The following is a 21,089-nucleotide window of genomic DNA, read 5'->3' on the forward strand; positions in this document are numbered from 1 at the left end:
CCACAATTTGTATTACAGGCCTGACAGAGTTTGGAAAGGCAAACGGCTGCAGGCAAAGGTCAGAGAGTACTGACAAGATAGTATGTTTCTTTTAACCTATGTGTTTTTTCTGAAAAGTTAGTGTTTTTGGAACATTTCGATGGCTTATCACCTCGACCATTGGCTTACCCAAACCCTAACTGCTCCATAACTCCATATTGCCTAATTTTAACCTTAAATCTTTTTAAAAGATTTAAGGTCTTTATCTAAAGCTGTGGTTTTTAATCCTGGTCCTGAAGGGCCCTTATTGTGCTTTTTTTCCTACCACCCACTGTTGATTACCGACTTCAGGAGTTTTTAGTCTATTCGAATCTAGGAGATACCATTTCAGATGAGGGGGGAGTTTGGAAAGACGTATTCATTTGGTATAATCCATCTTCTGATTTACTGAACACACCTGATCCAGGTAATCAACAGTGGGAAGTGCAGGGATAGCTTGAAAACAAGCAGGTCAGGGGTCCTGGAGGAGCAGAATTGAGAACCACTGATCTACTCAAATGTTTAAATGGACATATAGTGTTGCAGCTTGATGTTTATTTTGACATTGTTATGCCAAAAACGCTTGTTAAATAAAGATCCAAAAAAGAGAGTGGGAGAAAATTGGCCAATCTACTTCCGGCTAATATCTACCACTTCCTGCCGAGATTGGTGGGTTATTTCGATAGTAGAAATATTATCCTGGGCTTTTATTGTGTGCTTTCAAAATCTAAAATTGTGGGAACTGGAGCCGCAAATGTAGCCAAAAATACTTTCTAATTTCGAAGAATCCGGATTCATTAAACATTGCTAGCATTTTCTTTCAAAAGGACTTTGCGCCACCTGCTTTGCCTATAACAGTGTAATATGATGGTTTTATTTTCGCAGCTAAGCTCAAGTACAAACAGGAAAAAAAAAAAAGCCTGAGCATGCGTGAGCGCCGAAGTCCACCCGCGCGAGTTTCGCCTGTTGGCATGACAACCAGCGCTTCCAGAAAAGTCAAAACTCAAATCTGAGTTTTCTCTTTCCGGTCATATTAACTTCGCTTAGACGTTCCTTTTAACTCCAACTGTAAACTAACCGCTGCTGTACTCAGAGGGGGTTCGGTGAGTTTTTTTCACGGAGGATAAGTCACGGTTAATAATGCTTTCGACGGCCTGTGAAGGGGTTGGAGCAGAGCCGGGACGATCAGGTGCGGAGCCCGTGGCAGAAAGCCAGAGCGACGGTCACGAAGACGCTCAAGACGGCGAAGGGAGACGAGAGGGCTTCGGTGTGCAAGACTGGTCCGACGGATCCAGGTATGAGGGAGACTTTGTGGACGGATACAAACACGGCAGAGGAAGGTACACCTGGAAAAATGGGGAGGTAACACATGTGAAATGAACATCATAACGTGTTGAGAATCCAAGTTCTCGTTTTACATTTCAGAATAATCTTTACCGCATCACCGGCTGTGTTGGAACAAATACTCAAACGATTTCCTAAAGTAAAAGTAACAAGACAACACGTGGAAACCCTGGGTTGCAAGTACAAGTCATGCATGTCAATTTTTTACTGACTGTTAAATAAAACAATTATCATTAAAATATATTTAAAGCGTCAACAGTAAAAGTTCCTATTATGGTGTAAGAAGTACAAATGAGCAAGACCACACATAAGAAATACAGACATTTAATATATCTTAAACTATAAAGGTATGATTAACAATTGGATCTGTGTAGCACGATAAGCTAATTAAAGCTCCCACACAATTGTGGAGTAAAAAGTGCAGTGTTTGCATCTTCCATGTTGTGGAACTACTGGAAATGCTCAACTTAAGCTTATGTACTTCCGTTTTGTATTTACATATTTTGGGTAAATGTAGTTGTAGTCATACCCCTACTAAATTTGGTTAAGAATCAGGCAAAATATGTTGTTATAAAATCAAAAATCAGAATAATAGTAAGATTGTGCTGGTATGGCCAGAATGACAGAAAACAGAATAAAACACAACACGATTTTCCCTGTTTCCTGAAGCTGCTGTAGATAAGATGAGTGACTATTTCCTTACCCGGTCTGCTCCTTTGTGTAGTACTATGAGGGCTCTTTCTATAAGGACTACAGGCATGGGGATGGAATCTATTGCTGGCCCACAGGTCACAAGTTCCTTGGCATGTTCTACCTTAATAGAAAAGAAGGATATGGACAACAGCTGTTCCCTGATGGAGCAATCTTTCAGGTAAACTTCTTAGTTGACAGGGATTTTATTACATTTCCCTGATAATGATAAACACCAAATAGCATGAATCACTCCTCTTCTCTCAGGGTTTGTACCATGCTGATCAGAGGTTTGGTCCAGGCGTGATTAGTTATCCAGATGGGCACCAAGATGTGGGTTTGTGGCTCGGGGAATATCTCTTAAGGCTTTGCACATCTGTAGAAGAGGGGTTTAGCCTAAAGAACCTTCCTGAATATGCTGCCTATATGGGCCCTGCTGCCATCACCGATCCTCTAACTCAGGTGCAACCTGACTACTGTGAATTTTCAGACATGTACTTGGTTACAAGTAATTTTTTTGCTAATGAGTTTTTTCTTCTGTTTTGACACATATCCACTGTTTAAACAATCAATTTTGTTAATGGTCTGTTGCTAAATTATGTATAAATTTGCCAAAAATTCTCAAGTGACACTTTTGAAACTCTCTTGTCCTTACCAGCCTCCTATTCTCTCTAGTGGTATGCAGATAGGATCCAGGGAAGACGCAGAGGTAAAATACTGCTATGATGAACAGAATATGCTTGTATGATTTAATATATTTCATATGATTTAACTCAAAGCAGTTCAGATTCATTTCCCATCCTCCTCAGTTGCATACAGACAGAGATCTGCTGTCAGATGAGAATTCGATCCTTCCCCCTGGCATAGAGAGTTATTCAACAGATGGGGACCACTTGCCGCTGCCGCCCGGCCGAAGAAAAGAGTTGGATCAACATTTTTACGGCGAGCTGTGGGAGCCAGATCCTTATCAATACCAAGGCTATCAGCGAGACCCATTCTCCAATCTGCCCTTACAAGCCCGTATGCAGACTCACATACATAAACATAGGTCAGACAAGCATCCAAAAACTGTAGTTTGAATATTGATACAAAAACACATTGTATTAGGAAAAAGAATGCAGGTTTAACTGCAAGCATTATTGCCAGTGTCTAAGATTTATGTCATTCTCTGTGTCGGTCAGACTGCAAGGTAAAAATGTGAACTGGAATGTGGCTAGCGTTCTCGCTCTGAGCAGAAAAGGTTTTGGTCCCAAAGGCCCTTTGGAAGTGACTTCAGAGCGGTTGATCCATCATGCCTCCCGAGGGGAGCTGCAAGCTGTTTCTCAGATTCTCCAAACTGGTTTGGTTCATCCCGATATAGCAGATTCACAAGGACACACTGCACTTATTGCTGCCACAGTAAGACTTTTCTCACGCTTTCGATTCCAAGTTCCATTTGTTATTTGATGACTATACATTAACGAACACTCATTTTGAAATCTGCACTGTAGGAATTTTAATTCACTGCCTTGTTCTTTGGTTTTAATGTCATGACTTGAGGTTTTGTTTTCTTTCCTGTACCTGTCAGGTAAACTGCCATAATGATGTCATCCAGCTGTTGTTGGATATGGGAGCCGACATCGACATGCTGAACAGTGAGGGCATGTCTGCTCTGGCTGTTTGTCATGTCCTCTACTACCCTTTTCATTCTCTGCACACCACTATGGCTGAACTTGCCAAACATCAAGTAAGACTCTATGTAGAGAGCAATGTCAGTCTGCTGGTTAGTTCCATTCTTTGGTCCAGACTGAAACGTCTCAACAACTGCCAGACAGATTGGGATAAAGTTCATGATAAGCTAAAAAGTAAGGTCCAGACCACATTTAGAAAATAGGAAATAGAGTAGCCATAAACAACATTTTATGGTTGACATCTTGAAAAGTGTGGGACAGTTTGATCGGGAAGTTAATGCAGTTGTAGAGGTCAGGGAATTAATCCTATAGATTTTGGAAAGCCTTAATTCCGGAATGAGGACATCAGAGGGACAGCTCATGCTAGATGTTTTGGAGATAAAGTCAAAGAGGTCAGATTGAGGTGGTTTGGACATGTTCAGAGGAGAAACTGTGAATATATCGGTAAAAGGATGCTGAGGTTGGAGCTGCCAGGCAGGAGGTCTAGAGGAAGAGCAAAGAGGAGATTTATGGATGTTGTGAGAGAGGACATGAAGTTAGTTGGTGTGAGAGAAGAGGATGCAGAGGACAGAGTTAGATGGAGGCAGGTGATTCGCGGTGGCGACCCCTAAAAGGGAGCAGCTGAAAGGAAAAGAAGAATTTTGGAAAGCCTTAATGTTTCTCAACATATATCTCAACATCTACTACAGAGAATGGGACACAGTTTTGTACAGTCATTTGTAGTTGTCAGACAATTTATCAAAACTAGAAATCCTAGTTCCATCCTCAATACTTTGTTTTTACCATTCACCTGCAAAACCAATGCCATTCCTTTTACGCTGGTGCCTAAAATTAGCATTGTAGAATTGCCATTGTAGTACATTTAGCGCCACCAAGTACCACCATACCTACTAACTGCTTCCCTACTTTACTTTAGTTTTGTTTCTGAAACTTCTCCCATAACCTGTAGATCTGTAGCTCAATTGCAGAAGTGAGTGTTTTGCACTGATAACTGACATAAAACAGCGTTTAACTGTGCTCTGTGATGTGTCATTAGGTTTTAGAGTCTCCATCTGAATGTGCGAACCGTCTCCAAATCAGCCAAGTAGGCTTGACTATGGAAACACACAGGCTTGACAACGGACCTCAGACCTGTGACACAGCCCTCAGCAACCAGACCACCCACAGCCACCTGTCCGACCAGTAAGAGTGTAGCAAATATCCCATGTCTCACGTTATTCATCAGAAAACAAATATTTCCTGTTATGTAAAACTAATATCTGCCACCTTTTAATAATTAGGACTAAGACATGTGGAAATGCTTGCATTTATGGATCTGCCACTTCCTACAACAGGGTTGCAACCTTTCAGTTAGAAAGAATTTCCCTAAAACAAGCTAATGTATTCATTTATATTCCCTGTTTTTCAGGACAGATGAAGAACTGACAAGGTACATTTCGCATCACAGTAGTAAAGTGTCCAATGACAGTGAGCACTGGCCTCACCTATATGAAGACAACCCCCCTACAGATACTGAACACGTAGTGGAAGAGGGAGAAGGGGTCAACAAAGAGGCAGAAAGTGAAGAAGAGGTGGGAGAGGGAGAAGAAAACAGCCATAAGAAGTGTGTGGAAGAGAGAGAAAGAGAGGAAAGAAATGTTATGGAAGAACATGATCAGAGACTGAAAATTGTAGAAAGGGTTGCTGTGTCAGAAACGGGGGATATGGAGTTGAGAGAAGACACCGAGCCAGATGAAGAAAACAAACTAATGAATATGTGTGAAGAGGATGTAGAGGAAAGAGAAGAGAGAGGAAGCGGGGATGTACTTGAAGTAGATTGCTCCATTCAGGTGTTGGATGGTCACATTGCACTGGGCAGCGTGCAGTGGAACGCGCGGCAAGCAAAGGCAGCAAGGGAACTCGAGGTATGAAGCACATAATTGCCAAATCTAGATTTGGTTTATAAAATTGGTGTTGGTTTGAACTCACTAATTCATGTCTATCCTAATGTCTGCAGCAGGGCAAAAACAGAGAGCTGGCCCCAAATCAGAGCTTTGACTCCGCCCGCGCGGTCAGCGGTTATAAAATCCATGTTACAAAGGAAGTGATGCAGCGCTCAGCAGAAGCGCTGAGTCGCACGGGGATTCCTCAGCGCTTGGACACACAGGAGACTGTGCGCAAAATGGCCGCTATGAAAATTGAGTCAGTTGTGTTTTTTTTCTCCTTTGTTGTCCTGTGCTGTTTGTTCTGATGCGATGATCACATGTTTTGTTTTTCATATTTGTGTCTGTAAATCTTATGTGTCGTGCGCCCGTGTGACCAGACACCGTGCTCGTTGGAACACCCTCAAGCTGTTACTGGATCGGGGTGCAGACCCCAATCTATCCAAGGTCCCTATGCCAGTCCTGTTTATGGCCGTTATGGCAGCTGACATCAAGTCTGTCAGACAATTGCTGCTGTGTGGGGCTCAGACAGACATTACGCTGCCACCTGAGGTAGGAGTTACACACAAAATATGCGTAATGAATATATCCACTTTGTACCCTTCCCTCCTTCTTAGAAGCTTTTGTACGTCATTCCATAAATCATAAATTTCCTCTCAAGCTTTCATCCTTTTTGTAGAGAAAAGGCCTTTATCCCCTGCATATAGCTGCATCATTGCCAGGTGAAGCAGGTCCCCGAATTACGGAGCTGCTGCTGCACGCCATCACTAACCCAGACGCACAAGCATGTGACCAGGATGAGATCTATGAACTGGATTATGTGCGTCTGTTCTAACGCATTATGCTTTATTAGAGTATTAGGTAGAAATTTCTTATGACTGTAGTTAAACTGAAAAGAAAAGTCATGGTCATTTTCTTTATCAAATTTTTTTCATACAGACCCAGGAGCCAAAGGGCCCCAACAAGAGCCCAAATCCTAAAGAAGGAGGCAGAACGGCCCTTCACGTTGCCTGCCAGAGAGTCAGTGACTACCAGGTCCGTACCCAATGTGCATCCACACACATGTAAACCTAAACTATATATATATATCTTCACTCGCACAACCAAAAGTGATGGGATTAAAAAGACATTTAATGTTTAAATGTCTTTACTACCAACAAAAAAAATGAATGAGAGATTTTCTTACAGTATCATGTTCCATTTGAAGATTTCTAGTATATGCTTATTTTGTTTTTTCTGTTTTTTTGCAGAATGCCAGTAAGGTGGTAGCCCTCTTGCTCTCCCACAGAGCGAGCACAGACCTTCTTTGGAGTGGACACTCACCTCTGTCCCTGGCTATAGCAAGTGGCAATGACCTGGTAGACCACACACAAACACACACACTCAAACAGACTCACAGTTGGACATATACAAAACTATATCCGCTCATAAGCTGTGTCCTAAACTCGTACCTTTTTCCTTCGCAGGCAGTGGAAGAGCTGTTGAATGGAGGTGCAGATCCCAACATCCCTCTAGGGCCCGGGGTGGGCAGTGCCCTCTGTGCCCTCGCTAACATCAACTACCCTTTAAATGGCAACAGAACTAAGCTGGTACAGATACAAACACATAGTTAACAGCTGACTCCTGGTACAGTGACATATGTGAAACATTCTTCACTTGTTAAACATGTTTCCTAGTTAACTGATTATGTTGAATGTTCAGTGTGCCTACGATTAGTTTTTTTCTCCTCTACACCACCTTCAACGTTGAATAATGCGTGTTTGTCTTTAACGTAGTTGGACATGTTAGCTAAGGCTGGTGCTGACATCTTGATGCCAGTTCCAGTAGGGGACGTTATGGGGACTGCAGTTGACTATGCACACTACTCCTTCAATCAGGTAACACACTAACGGCATTGACACTGTAGCCATTACAATTGCATTCAGCCAAATACAAAATATGTGCAATAAAGCCTATACTATTATGATCACTTTTGTTGAGATTATTTTGTTTTAATTAATTGCTTCCTTTGCTGCAGCCTTTCATTTGAATACCTATCTGTATGTGACATGTTGCTATTTAGGACTTGCGTATTGCTCACACTCCATTCCACGCTCTGAACCTGCGGGAGAGGGAAGTATTCAAAACACGGCGCCAGCTGCTGAAAGGGCTGGGGGATCTGCTGAGACAAACTGCTGCTCAGAGAGAGAAAACATATTTAGAGGGGGAAAAAGACCTCAAATTGAATGCTGTTACCTCAGACGGTCCCCTCCTTGACTGTAAAAGTCAACCACAAATAACAGAAAAGGATAGGTACAGTTACACACACTTTCATTTCACACACCTTCATATTGTATCTTTAGGAAAATTAGAGAAGCACGAACCTTCAGGAGCCTGTTTCAAACTCTGTCTTTAACTTTTGTTTTAGGAAAGTGTTTAAATTCTGCTATTACTGTGGTTGCTCTGTGTTCGTGAAGCTGACTGCATGTAGCCGCTGCCGCAAGGTGTTTTACTGCTCCAGGGCCTGTACGCTAAAAGCCTGGGATGAAAGACATAAGGAAGAGTGCATCCGAGCATCAGGTGGGAGTCAAAGCATAACCAACCTCGAAATTGTGCAGCAAAGGCACCAAAGCAAAAAAAAATTATAATAATAACAAATTCAAATGCTTTTAATTAAAAAAACACTTTTAACTTGTTCACAGTGTTTTGATCTGTGTTATCTGATGGATATTGGTTTGGAAAAAAATATTGACAGTATCTGGGAAGTTGGACGAATAGAAAATGTAAATACGGTGTCTGTTTCTCTAAATCCAGCATCTACTGATGGCATCCAGAAGAGGGTTGTGTTTAAATCCAAAAAAGGCCCCAGGCTCATGACTACCATGCCCTTGAGTGTCAAGGTGAAGCCCCAACGAGTTCCCACGCCCTCAAGAACGGCAGAGAACATCCCAGATAGCATTATGGACCTGAAGGAAAACTACAGCATGAACTAATCAAATTACAACCCCACTTCCAAAAAAGTTGGGACAATGTGTGAAGCGTAAATAAAAATCAATTTTAGATATTTTGTTGAATGGTGGTGACAATGTTTTGTGCTATAAATATTTCTCATTCGCAGATTTAAACCTAGAGGTTAATAATGTCTAATGGTAGTATAATAATGTCACTATGATTGCTATTTCATATTAATCTATCATTGACATTTGAATTACAGTAAGAATAACACAATAATATAAACTCAAGTTCCACTTTTCCAGACTTTCAATGCATCTTGTGGCCTTTTTTAAGCAAATTCCTTCTTCACCTTTGGGACAGTAATTTCACCTAAAACCATAAAAGCAAAACACTGAACTGAACTCCAGGCTACTTACTAGTTTTTCAATTGCTTGGAACCACAGTACAAGTAGTTGCTTTAGGGTTGATTCATCATAGGCCCCATAATAAATAATAAATCATAATAATAAAAAATAAATCACAGGATGACAAATCAACTAACTGCAATAGAATCCAACCCCAGTTCCTGAACTTCTTATCTCAAGGACAGTAATGAACTTTGGCACACATCATTTGTAAGATGGCATCTTTTCTTTTTAGACAGTTTTTTCCAGTTCATGATAGTAATCAGTTAATTATGTGACACCAGCTACTAAGGTAAAATCTTTACGTTTTTTAATTTTTGTGAAATGAAATGCATAAACATCCATCACTTTTATTGTAGCTACAACGTAAACAAGCATAATCATTCTTTGAGCTTTTCTCAAGTGCCAAACACTCTCACCTTGTATAATTAAAAGACATTTTCCAAAAAATGTTATTATCTTTTCCATATATGTAATGTAATGAGGAGTGTAATGAACAGTGTGGATCTCTATGTGAAAACAGGCAGAGTTTAGTCTTTTATTTACACCTTTCTTCTAGATGTAGCATATAATGTAGCCACTGAATTAAGTGCTGCCTGAGTGAAGAAACTTCATTTCAGTGGTGGAAGAAATACCTAGATTCTGAACTTGAGTTAAAGTGTAAAGGTTAAAGACCCGAAAAACTAAAAGTACTTGTTTCGCAGAGAAATATCTCTTCTGACTGACATCTATGATGTTATAATATTAGTATTTATACAACAATGTGAAAGTTGCATTTTGCTGTTGTAACTGCTGGACTACAACTGGTCTATTTACCTTTTTGTACTACTATTATCTGTAATATATTTGTTATATTTGTTAAACTCAGTGTCTTTTCATTTCTTTTATTAAATGTAGCCCATAGCTCAAATCTGCATATGATCCCTGTGATTGTCTCAGAGTGTATGACATAACCAGTGTAGTCTGACCTGTTTTGCATTGTCATTACAGTGACGCTGGGCGAGGTTGCACCTGTATGTGAAGCTTTGCATCATGCAGCCTTGACTCAACAGAGGGAGGTGAGTCACAGTCAACCAGGCATCATAGTTGGAAACTCAGGCAGGAACGAAACTCTGTTGAAAACTTTTCTCCAACAAGCAGCTTAGCAAACAAAACAAAAGAAGTGCTTTTTCCGACTGAAGGTATGAATGCGGACACGGAGGAGCAGGAAGACGAACTGGTCGCTCTCCAGAGTATTTTTGATTCGGAGGAGTTCGTCCGGAATGAGTCGAAGTCTGGCGGAGAAATACGAGTGTCTGCAGAGCTGCCTGCAGGCTTCACTGTGGTTCTGAGGGAGGGTAAATGAGACACACACGCAAAAATAAACTTGTTATTTGTATTATTTGAAAGGTGTAGATTATAACAGCGTTATAATACTTTATAATACTCTCTATATACTGTCACTGCCCAGGGTCTGTGGAGGTTTCTCTGAGTTAGTGTTTTTCATGTTCTTCTGCTGGTTTTCCCTCTAAGGTGAAACAGTGAGGCAGTATGAAATATCATTCCTTCCCCCTCTGCTTCTGAACTTTGAGCTCCCTGAGAACTACCCGTCCTCCTCTCCTCCCTCCTTCACACTCACCTGTAGCTGGTTGACACACACACAGGTAATCAGTAGAAGTCATTGGTCCCATTTACAACCTCCAGTGTGTGTGACTGACTGCACAGGCTCCACAGAGGTTACGTCAGTCTGTTGGTTTTTCCTCCCACAGCTCTCTGCACTGGCTGCTCAGCTCACTGATCTCTACCAGGCCTCTGGAGGCACTGTGGTGCTCTTCTCCTGGGCACAGTTTCTCAGAGAAGATGCCCTGAAGTTCCTGAACATCCACAATCTGCTGGAGCTCCCCTCTGATCAGCACAATAGCCAGGACACGCAAAGTGCTGCACTCTGTGAACCAAAGATTCTTGCTGACGGCCAAAATGCCTCGACCTCGGACTGGAGCAGACAAAGTAATTTAACCTCCCACCACAGCAAAGTCAGTCAGAATGCTTTTGACTCTGGGCCTAACATAGATGTGAGGGAGACTGAACAGGCCTTCCAAACCTCAGAGTTTAAGGATGACTACCAGAATGATCTGTTTTCAGGAGCAGACAAATCCAAATGTGAAAGGGGCCAAGAAGATAAAAATGAAGATGGTCTTTCAGTCCCCAGCTCCTTGGACCCACTAGATCAACCTGGACAAGGAGCCACTTCCCCGGCAGCCTGCCCCAGAGAAACCCCACAGAATAAAGAGCACAGGCCCTCTGGCTTAACCCCATCACAAAGTCTCCTGTCTCAGATCTTGATCTTTGATGCAGACCAGAAACAGAAAGTTTTCGCCAACACAGTGTTTGACTGTAGTGTGTGTTTTATGAGCTTGCTCGGCTCAGAGTGTGTGCAGTTGCTTGACTGTGGCCACATCTTCTGTCAGGCTTGTCTAGCTGAATTCTGTAAGGTCCAGATAAAAGAGGGGACTGTCCGGGGTGTTACCTGTCCTCAGGCAGACTGCACCGCCAGCCCCACACCTGCACAGGTACATTTTCTCTGTAGCTTGCAACTTGAACTAACTTAAAGTATCAAAATTAACACATTCAATATGAAAATGTTAAAATAGGTTGAAATTTAATTCGATCAGTATTGTTGATGGATTAACATCCCATTTAACAACACCAACATTTAGCAAATGCACCTATTTTAAAATGTAAGTGTAATAAGGGTAAATTTTTATGAAATAAGATCTGTATAAGTTTCAGTAACTAGTGAACTACAGTACAGGTTTTAAAATAAGTGGTTCGAGTGTAAAATCATGTACAATATGCAGCACTGGCAATGTGGCCCTGATGTGTATTTAGTGGGGTCATTTTACAGAATAGGAAAAATGATCAAGAAGTTTTCTTGTGCATCTTTTTTATTTTCCATGTTTGACAGGTGAGGAGTCTGGTGGGGGAGGAATTGTTCAGCCGCTACGATCGTCTCCTCCTACAGTCTACACTGGACTCCATGTCTGGTGTGTTTTCTTTATTTTCTTGTGAGAATGTACTTTATTTAAAACCATAGTAAATGGCCACTGGTGCTTTTATCGAAAGCGGCCATTTACTACACTTTTATCTAATGCGCTGTACAATGTTGCTTCTCATTCATCTATTCACACACTGATGGCGGTGGCTGCCATGCAAGGTGCTCATCTGACCCACCGATAGCTACTCAGGGTTCAGTGTCTAGCCCAGGGACACTTCATGACATAGCTGGGACTGGGGATCAAACCACTGACCCTGTGGCCCGTGGACAACTGTCTTACCAACTGAGCTACAGCAGAAAATCAGACTGAATGTCTTTAGTGTGTTCTTAATAATAAAATCCATTTAATTATACTTTGGATTTCCCTGATCCTCATGCTTTTCCCTCTCCTTACAAATAGATGTGGTGTACTGTCCTCGGCGTTTCTGTGGATCGGCTGTATTTCTGGAGAAGTCCAGCACTGCAGCTCTGTGCTCTGTGTGCAGCTTTGCCTTTTGTGTGGCCTGCAGAAAGACCTACCATGGACCAGATGATTGTACGAAAAAGAAAGCACACAGAGAAAATGATGCACAGGAAGTCTGTGCGAACTTGCCACAGTCATATGGTACAGTACACAATATATGTGTATTTCTGTGTTTGTTCAGACATCAAACATCTTTTTCAACAACTTTTTCAAAATTAGCAAATTCTTGGCAAAGTCTATATCCATTTTATGACAAGCGGCTCTTCAAACCTGGTTGAACTACAAACATTCAGGGATCAAAAATAATGAGTTTGTGAAGCTGTAATATCAAACCTTTACTAACCTAAAGTTATACAATAAGCACATATACACAATTTCCCTTATTACTAATAAATGATTTCAATCCAGGCCTTTGTAATTTCATCGAGATAAGAAGCGAACCTGTGTGTTTCTCAGAGGGGATGAAGGCTCTGATGGATGACTATAAAAATGGCAGTAAGGAGAGGCGGCGCCTGCTGGACAACAGATATGGCCGCAGGGTGATGCTCTTCACTGTGGAGGAGTGTCTAAGTGACCAGTGGTTGACCAGCAACAGCAAGAGTTGTCCTCACTGTTTCTGTAAAATAGAGGTGCGTATTTACGGTGTCTTATGGAACGATTTTGACCCCTTGACCTTTGGATGCTGCATTGTGTTTTGTCATTAAACCCCTTAACATGTACCTATTTCTTTGTGCATACACTCAAAAACTATGTACTGTATGTAAATATCAAGCTATTGAGTAAAAAGCAACCACTCGTATTTCTAAGTATTAGATAATTGCATTAAAAATAAGCTTTCTACATTTTTTTCTTTCTAACTAGAGGTAGAGCTTTCAAACTGTATAGAGTGTATCTTCTTGCTCAATTCTCTTTGAGCTTTGCTCATCTTGATTGGGGCATTTTACTCCATGGTTCCTGTCAGATCCTCTCAAGCTCCATCAGATTAGATACATTTCCTTGCATGCACACACATGAACTAAGTCACCTTTCTATTACTTTACAGTCATGCAGTTGGGATAAAGGTTTAACTCTTGCAAAGTTGTGTGTTGGTGTGTTTGCTAATGTATGCCTTGTTGTGTTTTGTGTTGCAGAAAAATGGAGGCTGTGACATAATGACATGCTCTCGGTGTAGACAAAGTTTTTGCTGGGCCTGCCTTTCCAGACTGTCATCAGTCCGAGCAGGCGAACACTTTGAGAGCAGATCCTGTCCTTCCTGCTATTTTTATTAAGCCAAGTCCCTCATTTACTTTCCACCAGCCTTGAAGGGAACAGGGTCAACAAATTGTGTGTGTGTGTGTGTGTGTGTGTTATGGTACATTCAAATCTTGAATAACCCTGAATGCTGTAAAAAAATTAAAAATGCCTATAAGTGCATGTTTTTAAACCATTCAAACGGCTGGAATGTGTACAGCACACGCTAAACATGAGACAGTCTTTTGATACAGTAAAAGTAAATTAGTCACAGTTTGTTAAAAAAAACTATACCACATTAGTTTTGGTGTCAGAAATTTCAATTTTAGAGGAAAATAAAATAAACAAAAAAAAAAAAAGAATTTGCCAATCTAAATCTAAAGAAGGTGTCTAGTATTGATAAGAATTAGTTATTTCGTGTCAGGACCATGACCTAAGTTTCAGAAATGCCTTCAAATAAACTAATTTTGGGAAATAAAATGAAAATAAAATGGAAAAAACATAGGTGTTGCAATGGCCATATTCAAAGTCTAGTTTTGCAAATGGGAGAAATTAGACAGAGGGAGAAATATTTGGTAAAAGTACAAACAGTGGCCTGTAAAAAGGCAATAACACAGAAATAGGGAAAAGCTGAGCCTCTAACTCTGGATCAGTAGAGAGACATGAAGAAATGTATCTGATGGTAAAACACACTGTGAGATTGAGAAGAATAAAGAAACAATGTACATAAATACATATGCACTGTACATATGTTGCAGGTTTTGCAAGTCCAGTTAATACTAGCTTCATTTAACATATTTAGAGAAAACGCAAGTAGGATGGTGGGATAAGAAATAAAAAGGATGGGGATAAAATTGAATCCTTTGTTTTCATTTTTCAGGAAATATGTTAATGTAAGGTAATTGTGATCAATAATCTGTAAAGTTATCCACATAATCAGTTTTAGGAAGGCAGAGTGTTTTATATTTTCCACATTTTCCACGATCAACACTATCAACTACTATATTTCTGCCGTGTCCTCAAAATAACACCATGTGTCAATCTATGTTATGATCAGTAGAGGATGCTCCATTACAACCGTGAGAAAAAAAGCTCTAATCAGCTCAATCTATGAGGGGAAATTGTGCATTATTTCTTTTTCTGACCAACTCACAGCATTTATATTATATCATAGTCCCTGTTTCGATTAGGGCAGGTCCAGCTTTTTTTTTTTTTTTTTAACATTTGCAGTGAAATAAATGAGTTAAAAGGTGTTACTCAAATTCTATGTAATAAACTTCACAGTTTTTTTTTTTTTTTAATGATACAACGTATGTTCAGTGTAAGTTAAAGGCAAATGTGAAATTTTATGTAGTCTGAAATACATCACCCATCAAAAACAAAATGACCGTGGTTTGACATATTCAAACATGTTGTTCTTGTGGCCACAGAAAAAACACCTGCAGTTAAATCATCGCTTGGGACAAAACCACAGGTGCAACTTTCCTGAGCACAGACTGAGAGCTGTGCACCAGCAGTGATTCTGTTTTAAAATAACTTTGACAGTAATTGATTTCTGCAACATCCACAAATTGTAACTGCAAAATCTGAGAAAGAATCAAATTAGACTGAAGGTATTTTGCACGTAATTCATGTACTGTAAAGACACCAGTCTGGGTAAGTAACAAATAATAATATTAAATTCCTTCAAACCAAAATTGAATATATTTGTAATGAAAATGACAATTAAACGTGAAGCTGCTTTTCAGCATAATGCATTTACAACTATTGTAAATAAGAGCTGACTGTGACACAAAGTTGGTTTGTCTTCGCCTTCTTTGATGATTTTGAGACTTAAAGGTCAGGCAGATCCTGAGTTAAACCAAAAAAGTGTCTCTCCCACATATCATATTTTCTGGGTTATGTCTTTTTGTGTTGTGTGGTTTATTAGTAGAAGCTCTCATGTAATAATATATAACCTGTGTAAATGTAAGAGCATAAGTAAATAATTTTAGTTAGAATTCTCTACAGCTGCTTCACTTCATTGTTCTTGGTGGCTCATCAGATGACATGTTCAGATGAGTCCCAAATGCTTCAATTAATATCAGGAATTTTACATCTACTGTTTTATTCATTTTAGCTTCAGTTATAATCTCATGTTTATCTCTGTGACTATAGTTTTTGTTTTTTGTACCCGTCATGTTGGAAGTAAGTGATGATGCTGACAAGATGAATTGTGAAGGCATTTCTTTCCTGGTTTTGTCTTATGTCTCTGACTCCTTTTTTGTTTTTTTAGTCTCTGCAACAAGAATCAAGTGAGACTGTATTTGATGTTTACCTTTATATGGCTCTGCAGGCACAATGCCGGTCTGTCACTTTGCTCCAGAAGTATCTCATCAGCAGTAAAGAACGAAAAAGATTCATTGATAGAGCACTTAAAAAATACTATCAAGTGCTATGATTGTCATGATATTTATAGATAAGATTCATTAGCATAGCACGAACCCATTAAGGGTTTTGCATTAAATTCATGGTTAAGTGTTGACGAGTTCAGGCATGAAGCACAGAATTTTCATGTCTCATATTTATATTTGGCATATTGATTGGTCTTGTTTACCCATCCATGTGTCTGCAGCCAGGCAGAAACAGAGAACCAGCCTCCTTCAATAGTCGAATTCTTGCACAGTCATTGAGAACAGCCTTCCCTAAGCACATTTATACGCCATATTCATGATCTTTATTGGAAAAGTAACTAGTAACTGCACGTAAAAACTGCACGGTTGGTCACGTGACTGGACATCGGACTTCCGCATTTCCAAGTCTTAGGAACTAACGTCTGCCGGCTACTGCCTGTGTGGAACACTCAGTCTGTGGGCTGTGTGTCATTTCAGACGCGCCGGTCGAGGTTGCAGCTGTATGCGGGTCTTTGCATCATGCAGCCATGAGTCACGAGAGGTCCGGACAACTCTGCAGCACACGCCCTCATTTAGCAACTATTTGAACGGTGAACTGTGGGCTGTGTTTACGGACACACCAGTCGCCGAGCAAAAGCTCCAGGCGTAAGAGCAGGAAACCCAAGCGGAAAAACAAACTACAAGAAGACAACACAAAACAACAACAACAACAAAAAAGGGGTAATTTTTGTTGCAGCCGTCTGTTTCTGACTGAAGGTATGAATGCGGACCTGGAGGAGCAGGAAGACGAACTGGTCGCTCTCCAGAGTATTTTTGATTCGGAGGAGTTCGTCCGGAATGAGTCGAAGTCTGCCGGAGAAATACGAGTGTCTGCAGAGCTGCCTGCAGGCTTCACTGTGGTTCTGAGGGAGGGTAAATCAGACACACACGCAAAAATAAACTTTTCATTTGTATTATCTGAAATGTGTAGATTATAACAGCATGTTGAACATGCTTTATAATACTCTATATACTGTCACTGCCCAGGGTCTGTGGAGGATTCTCTGAGTAAGTTAGTGTTTTTCATGTTCTTCTGCTGGTTTTCCCTCTAAGGTGAAACAGTGAGGCAGTATGAAATATCATTCCTTCCCCCTCTGCTTCTGAACTTTGAGCTCCCTGAGAACTACCCGTCCTCCTCTCCTCCCTCCTTCACACTCACCTGTAGCTGGTTGACACACACACAGGTAATCAGTAGAAGTCATTGGTCCCATTTACAACCTCCAGTGTGTGTGACTGACTGCACAGGCTCCACAGAGGTTACGTCAGTCTGTTGGTTTTTCCTCCCACAGCTCTCTGCACTGGCTGCTCAGCTCACTGATCTCTACCAGGCCTCTGGAGGCACTGTGGTGCTCTTCTCCTGGGCACAGTTTCTCAGAGAAGATGCCCTGAAGTTCCTGAACATCCACAATCTGCTGGAGCTCCCCTCTGATCAGCACAATAGCCAGGACACGCAAAGTGCTGCACTCTGTGAACCAAAGATTCTTGCTGACGGCCAAAATGCCTCGACCTCAGACTGGAGCAGACAAAGTAATTTAACCTCCCACCACAGCAAAGTCAGTCAGAATGCTTTTGACTCTGGGCCTAACATAGATGTGAGGGAGACTGAACAGGCCTTCCAAACCTCAGAGTTTAAGGATGACTACCAGAATGATCTGTTTTCAGGAGCAGACAAATCCAAATGTGAAAGGGGCCAAGAAGATAAAAATGAAGATGGTCTTTCAGTCCCAGGCTCCTTGGACCCACTAGATCAACCTGGACAAGGAGCCACTTCCCCGGCAGCCTGCCCCAGAGAAACCCCACAGAATAAAGAGCACAGGCCCTCTGGCTTAACCCCATCACAAAGTCTCCTGTCTCAGATCTTGATCTTTGATGCAGACCAGAAACAGAAAGTGTTTGCCAACACTGTGTTTGACTGTAGTGTGTGTTTTATGAGCTTGCTCGGCTCAGAGTGTGTGCAGTTGCTTGACTGTGGCCACATCTTCTGTCAGGCTTGTCTAGCTGAATTCTGTAAGGTCCAGATAAAAGAGGGGACTGTCCGGGGTGTTACCTGTCCTCAGGCAGACTGCACCGCCAGCCCCACACCTGCACAGGTACAGTTTGTAGCTTGCAACTTGAACTAACTTAAAGTATCAAAATTAACACATTCGATATGAAAACATTAAAATAAGTTGAAATTTCATTTACTATGCACATTGGATCAGTATTGTTGATGCATTTAACAACACCAACACAGCTATTTAACTATTTCATATGTAGTGTTTGATATTTTAAAATCAAATAATTTTTTATTAAAATTAAATGTTCTGTATGCCTTTCAGTCAATGTGGACATTTTACAGAGTAAGAAAATTGATCAATTGATTTTCCTGTAATGTTTACTCTTTAATTTTCCGTGTTTGACAGGTGAGGAGTCTGGTGGGGGAGGAATTGTTCAGCCGCTACGATCGTCTCCTGCTACAGTCTACACTGGACTCCATGTCTGGTGTGTTTCCTTTGTATTCTTGTGAAATTCTGAATTTACTTTATTTAAAAAGATAGTAAACCAGACCAAACATATGTAGTGCCTTCTTAATAATGTAATAATAAAATGTTTTTATTATACTATTTCACTGTTCATGTCTCCTCCTGTGTCCCCTCTACTTACGAACACATGTAGATGTGATGTACTGTCCTCGGCGTTCCTGCGGATCGGCCGTCATTCTGGAGAAGTCCAGCTCTGCAGCTCTGTGCTCTGTGTGTGGCTTTGCCTTTTGTGTCAAATGCAGAAAGACGTACCACGGAACAGAGGAGTGTGCGACAATGAAACCACCGAGAGCAATAAAGAAGGACGTGAACGAAGACCATGCAAACCTGCCAATGTCATACGGTATTTCAGTGTTTGTTTAGACATAACATATTTTCAACTTTTTGAAGTATTCCAGGATTCCACAATAAAGTCTTTTGTCTGAAATTCGTTACAGCATTGCTTCTTAAACATACCTCTTAACTAACAAGATGTAGCAGAACATCTGTTTTATGACTAGCAGCTCTTCCTGCCTGGCTGAAGTACAAACATTCAATGGTCATAAGTGTTTTCATTTTTCGAAGTTATACAATCAAGCCTCTATCAACCTAATACATAAAAAAAAAAAACAATGACATTGTTTTGCAAGGAAAAATTTTTTGTCCAGGCCTTTGTGATCAAACGAAAACAAAAGATGACGAGTGGTCCATCTTGTGATAATAGGGGTAATAAGAAGCTAATAGTAGAACTACACTGTGTGTTTGTCTCAGAAGGGTTAAAGGCTCTGATAGATGACTATAACAGTGGCAGTAAGGAGAGACGGCACCTGCTGGAGAACAGATATGGCCACAGGGTAGCGCTGGCCACCGCGGAGGAATGTCTAAATGACCAGTGGTTGGCCACCAACAGCAAGAGCTGTCCTCACTGTTTCACTAAAATTGAGGTGTGTATTTAGACCCCTTCACTTTTTGGATGCTGTGACGCTGCTTAATGTTGCCCACGTGTTTTTTTTTTTTTTACTGTTTGGCTTCATTTTTTTAAATAAATAATCGCACAGTGTGTAGTTGTTTGTCTGAGGTTGTGCTACGATCAAATTCTACTATGTTCTTACCTAAAAAAATCCGAATTTAAAGAGGGTCTAGTAACTTTTGCACATGACTGTAATTGTAATCCATGCCTTGGTGTGTTTTGTGTTTTAGAAAACTGGGGGCTGTGACGTAATGACATGCTCGCGATGCAGGCAGACATTCTGCTGGATCTGTCTCAGTGGACTGTCATCAGTGCATTTCTGCAAGCCAAAATCTTGACAGCAGGTCCAGCTCTTCCCGCTCTTTTTACCAGGCCTAGTCTGGTAAAAAAAATAATTGTTTGGTAAAAAATAATTCATATTGGTTTCTATGTCAGAAATCTCAATTTTAGAATTACATATTTAAAAAGAAAAAGAATTTCCTATTTATTTTAAGCTTAGTTTAGCTATTTTTGGAAATGGCACCGTGCAACACAAGGACAAGGAGAGAGTCACAGAGAAATGGAGGAAAACTGAGCGTCCAACTCTGGGTCATCAGGGAGATATCGAAGAAATCTATATGATGGAAAAACTGACAAATGATGAGAAATTAGAGTTGGGTGCAAAAGTTTCCATCTCCTTATTTTATATATTTATTAAGACGATTCAAAGTGCAGCAGCACGTCTCATTTTCACTCAGTCAAAAATGACAAAGTTGACAGAACTCCGACGATATCTGCAGAGCCAAATCTACTGTTGGCCAGCTACATAGCAGCCCCCCCCCATCGGTGAGTCATTGTGAGTGCGAATGGGTGAATAAGAAGCAGTGTAAGGCGCTTTGAGCAGCCTCCCTCCTATTATTAAACTAAATAGCTGAAAACAGAAGTCTTCTGCAACTTCCTATGCAGTGTAATCTTAAAAAACCAAACAAGCAATAATAATAATAATAATAATAATAATAATAATAATAACAATCTGTTCCATTTTGCACATCTCATAAAAGGAAAATACTTCGCACTAGCACTTAGCATTAATGTTTTCTCCTTGACTTAGATTTTTGCTTCCCTTGTAAGTCGCTTGGGATAAAAGCATTGTTTGATCTATAAAACTAGTATATATTAAAAAAGTGTTCACTGTAGAAGACAAAGTAAAAAAATCTCACTTTCATATTTATTATTTAGGATCAGAGATTACACTAACCAAAGGACAAATGATGAATTGAGAATTAAAATTGCTGCAACTCTCTGTTGGGAAAGGCAGTCACTTTTTCCACATTTTCAGTTTCTTGTTATGTAGTTGTATTTTGTTTATATCAGGATTTTATTTCCCAGAACCTATTCAAGAGATTTTTTCATTTTGGATCTCCAGTAACTTTTCTCTTGTGATGTAATAAAGCTATCAGATAAAGGTAAGCTGTGAAATGCTAAAGTATAATATGTT

At 40.5% G+C, this 21,089-nt stretch overlaps 3 protein-coding genes across 8 annotated transcripts; all 3 read left to right on the plus strand.

Annotated features, from left to right (window-relative positions):
* Positions 1-997: 997 nt before the first annotated feature.
* Positions 998-8,644, plus strand: ankmy1 (ankyrin repeat and MYND domain containing 1). Its single transcript, XM_067513042.1, has 19 exons — positions 998-1,380; positions 2,087-2,233; positions 2,320-2,514; positions 2,711-2,761; positions 2,862-3,100; positions 3,234-3,450; positions 3,620-3,778; positions 4,759-4,904; positions 5,131-5,626; positions 5,719-5,903; positions 6,025-6,196; positions 6,324-6,464; positions 6,584-6,679; positions 6,895-7,002; positions 7,111-7,233; positions 7,420-7,521; positions 7,707-7,936; positions 8,052-8,203; positions 8,438-8,644. The coding sequence occupies exons 1-19, from the start codon at positions 1,159-1,161 to the stop codon at positions 8,614-8,616; spliced, it is 3,360 nt and encodes a 1,119-aa protein (XP_067369143.1). The 5' UTR covers positions 998-1,158; the 3' UTR covers positions 8,617-8,644.
* Positions 8,645-9,930: 1,286 nt separating this feature from the next.
* Positions 9,931-15,909, plus strand: LOC137131587 (E3 ubiquitin-protein ligase RNF14-like). Of its 4 annotated transcripts, none has more exons than XM_067513043.1 (7): positions 9,931-10,040; positions 10,164-10,319; positions 10,495-11,531; positions 11,927-12,005; positions 12,417-12,620; positions 12,888-13,108; positions 13,610-15,909. In XM_067513043.1, exons 2-7 carry the CDS (start codon positions 10,166-10,168, stop codon positions 13,745-13,747), a joined length of 1,833 nt encoding a protein of 610 aa, XP_067369144.1. In that variant the 5' UTR covers positions 9,931-10,040; positions 10,164-10,165; the 3' UTR covers positions 13,748-15,909. The 4 variants fall into 4 exon arrangements, with proteins under 4 accessions (XP_067369144.1, XP_067369147.1, XP_067369148.1 ...); XM_067513046.1 differs by lacking the exon at positions 9,931-10,040 and having other exon boundaries at positions 10,047-10,319; positions 10,495-10,625; positions 10,731-11,531; positions 13,610-15,904; XM_067513047.1 differs by lacking the exon at positions 9,931-10,040 and having other exon boundaries at positions 10,047-10,319; positions 10,495-10,625; positions 10,731-11,531; positions 12,936-13,108; positions 13,610-15,902.
* A 595-nt stretch (positions 15,910-16,504) lies between these two features.
* LOC137131588 (E3 ubiquitin-protein ligase RNF14-like) lies at positions 16,505-21,059 on the plus strand. Of its 3 annotated transcripts, none has more exons than XM_067513050.1 (7): positions 16,505-17,014; positions 17,195-17,668; positions 17,804-18,231; positions 18,544-18,622; positions 18,797-19,006; positions 19,414-19,586; positions 19,843-21,059. In XM_067513050.1, the coding sequence occupies exons 1-7, from the start codon at positions 16,861-16,863 to the stop codon at positions 19,948-19,950; spliced, it is 1,626 nt and encodes a 541-aa protein (XP_067369151.1). In that variant the 5' UTR covers positions 16,505-16,860; the 3' UTR covers positions 19,951-21,059. The 3 variants fall into 3 exon arrangements, with proteins under 3 accessions (XP_067369151.1, XP_067369150.1, XP_067369149.1); XM_067513049.1 differs by having other exon boundaries at positions 16,506-17,014; positions 17,195-17,325; positions 17,431-18,231; XM_067513048.1 differs by having other exon boundaries at positions 16,506-17,014; positions 17,195-18,231.
* The last annotated feature ends 30 nt before the right edge of the window (positions 21,060-21,089 follow it).

This window comes from Channa argus, chromosome 8, assembly GCF_033026475.1.
Source record: "Channa argus isolate prfri chromosome 8, Channa argus male v1.0, whole genome shotgun sequence".
Classification (NCBI taxonomy): Eukaryota; Metazoa; Chordata; class Actinopteri; order Anabantiformes; family Channidae; genus Channa; species Channa argus.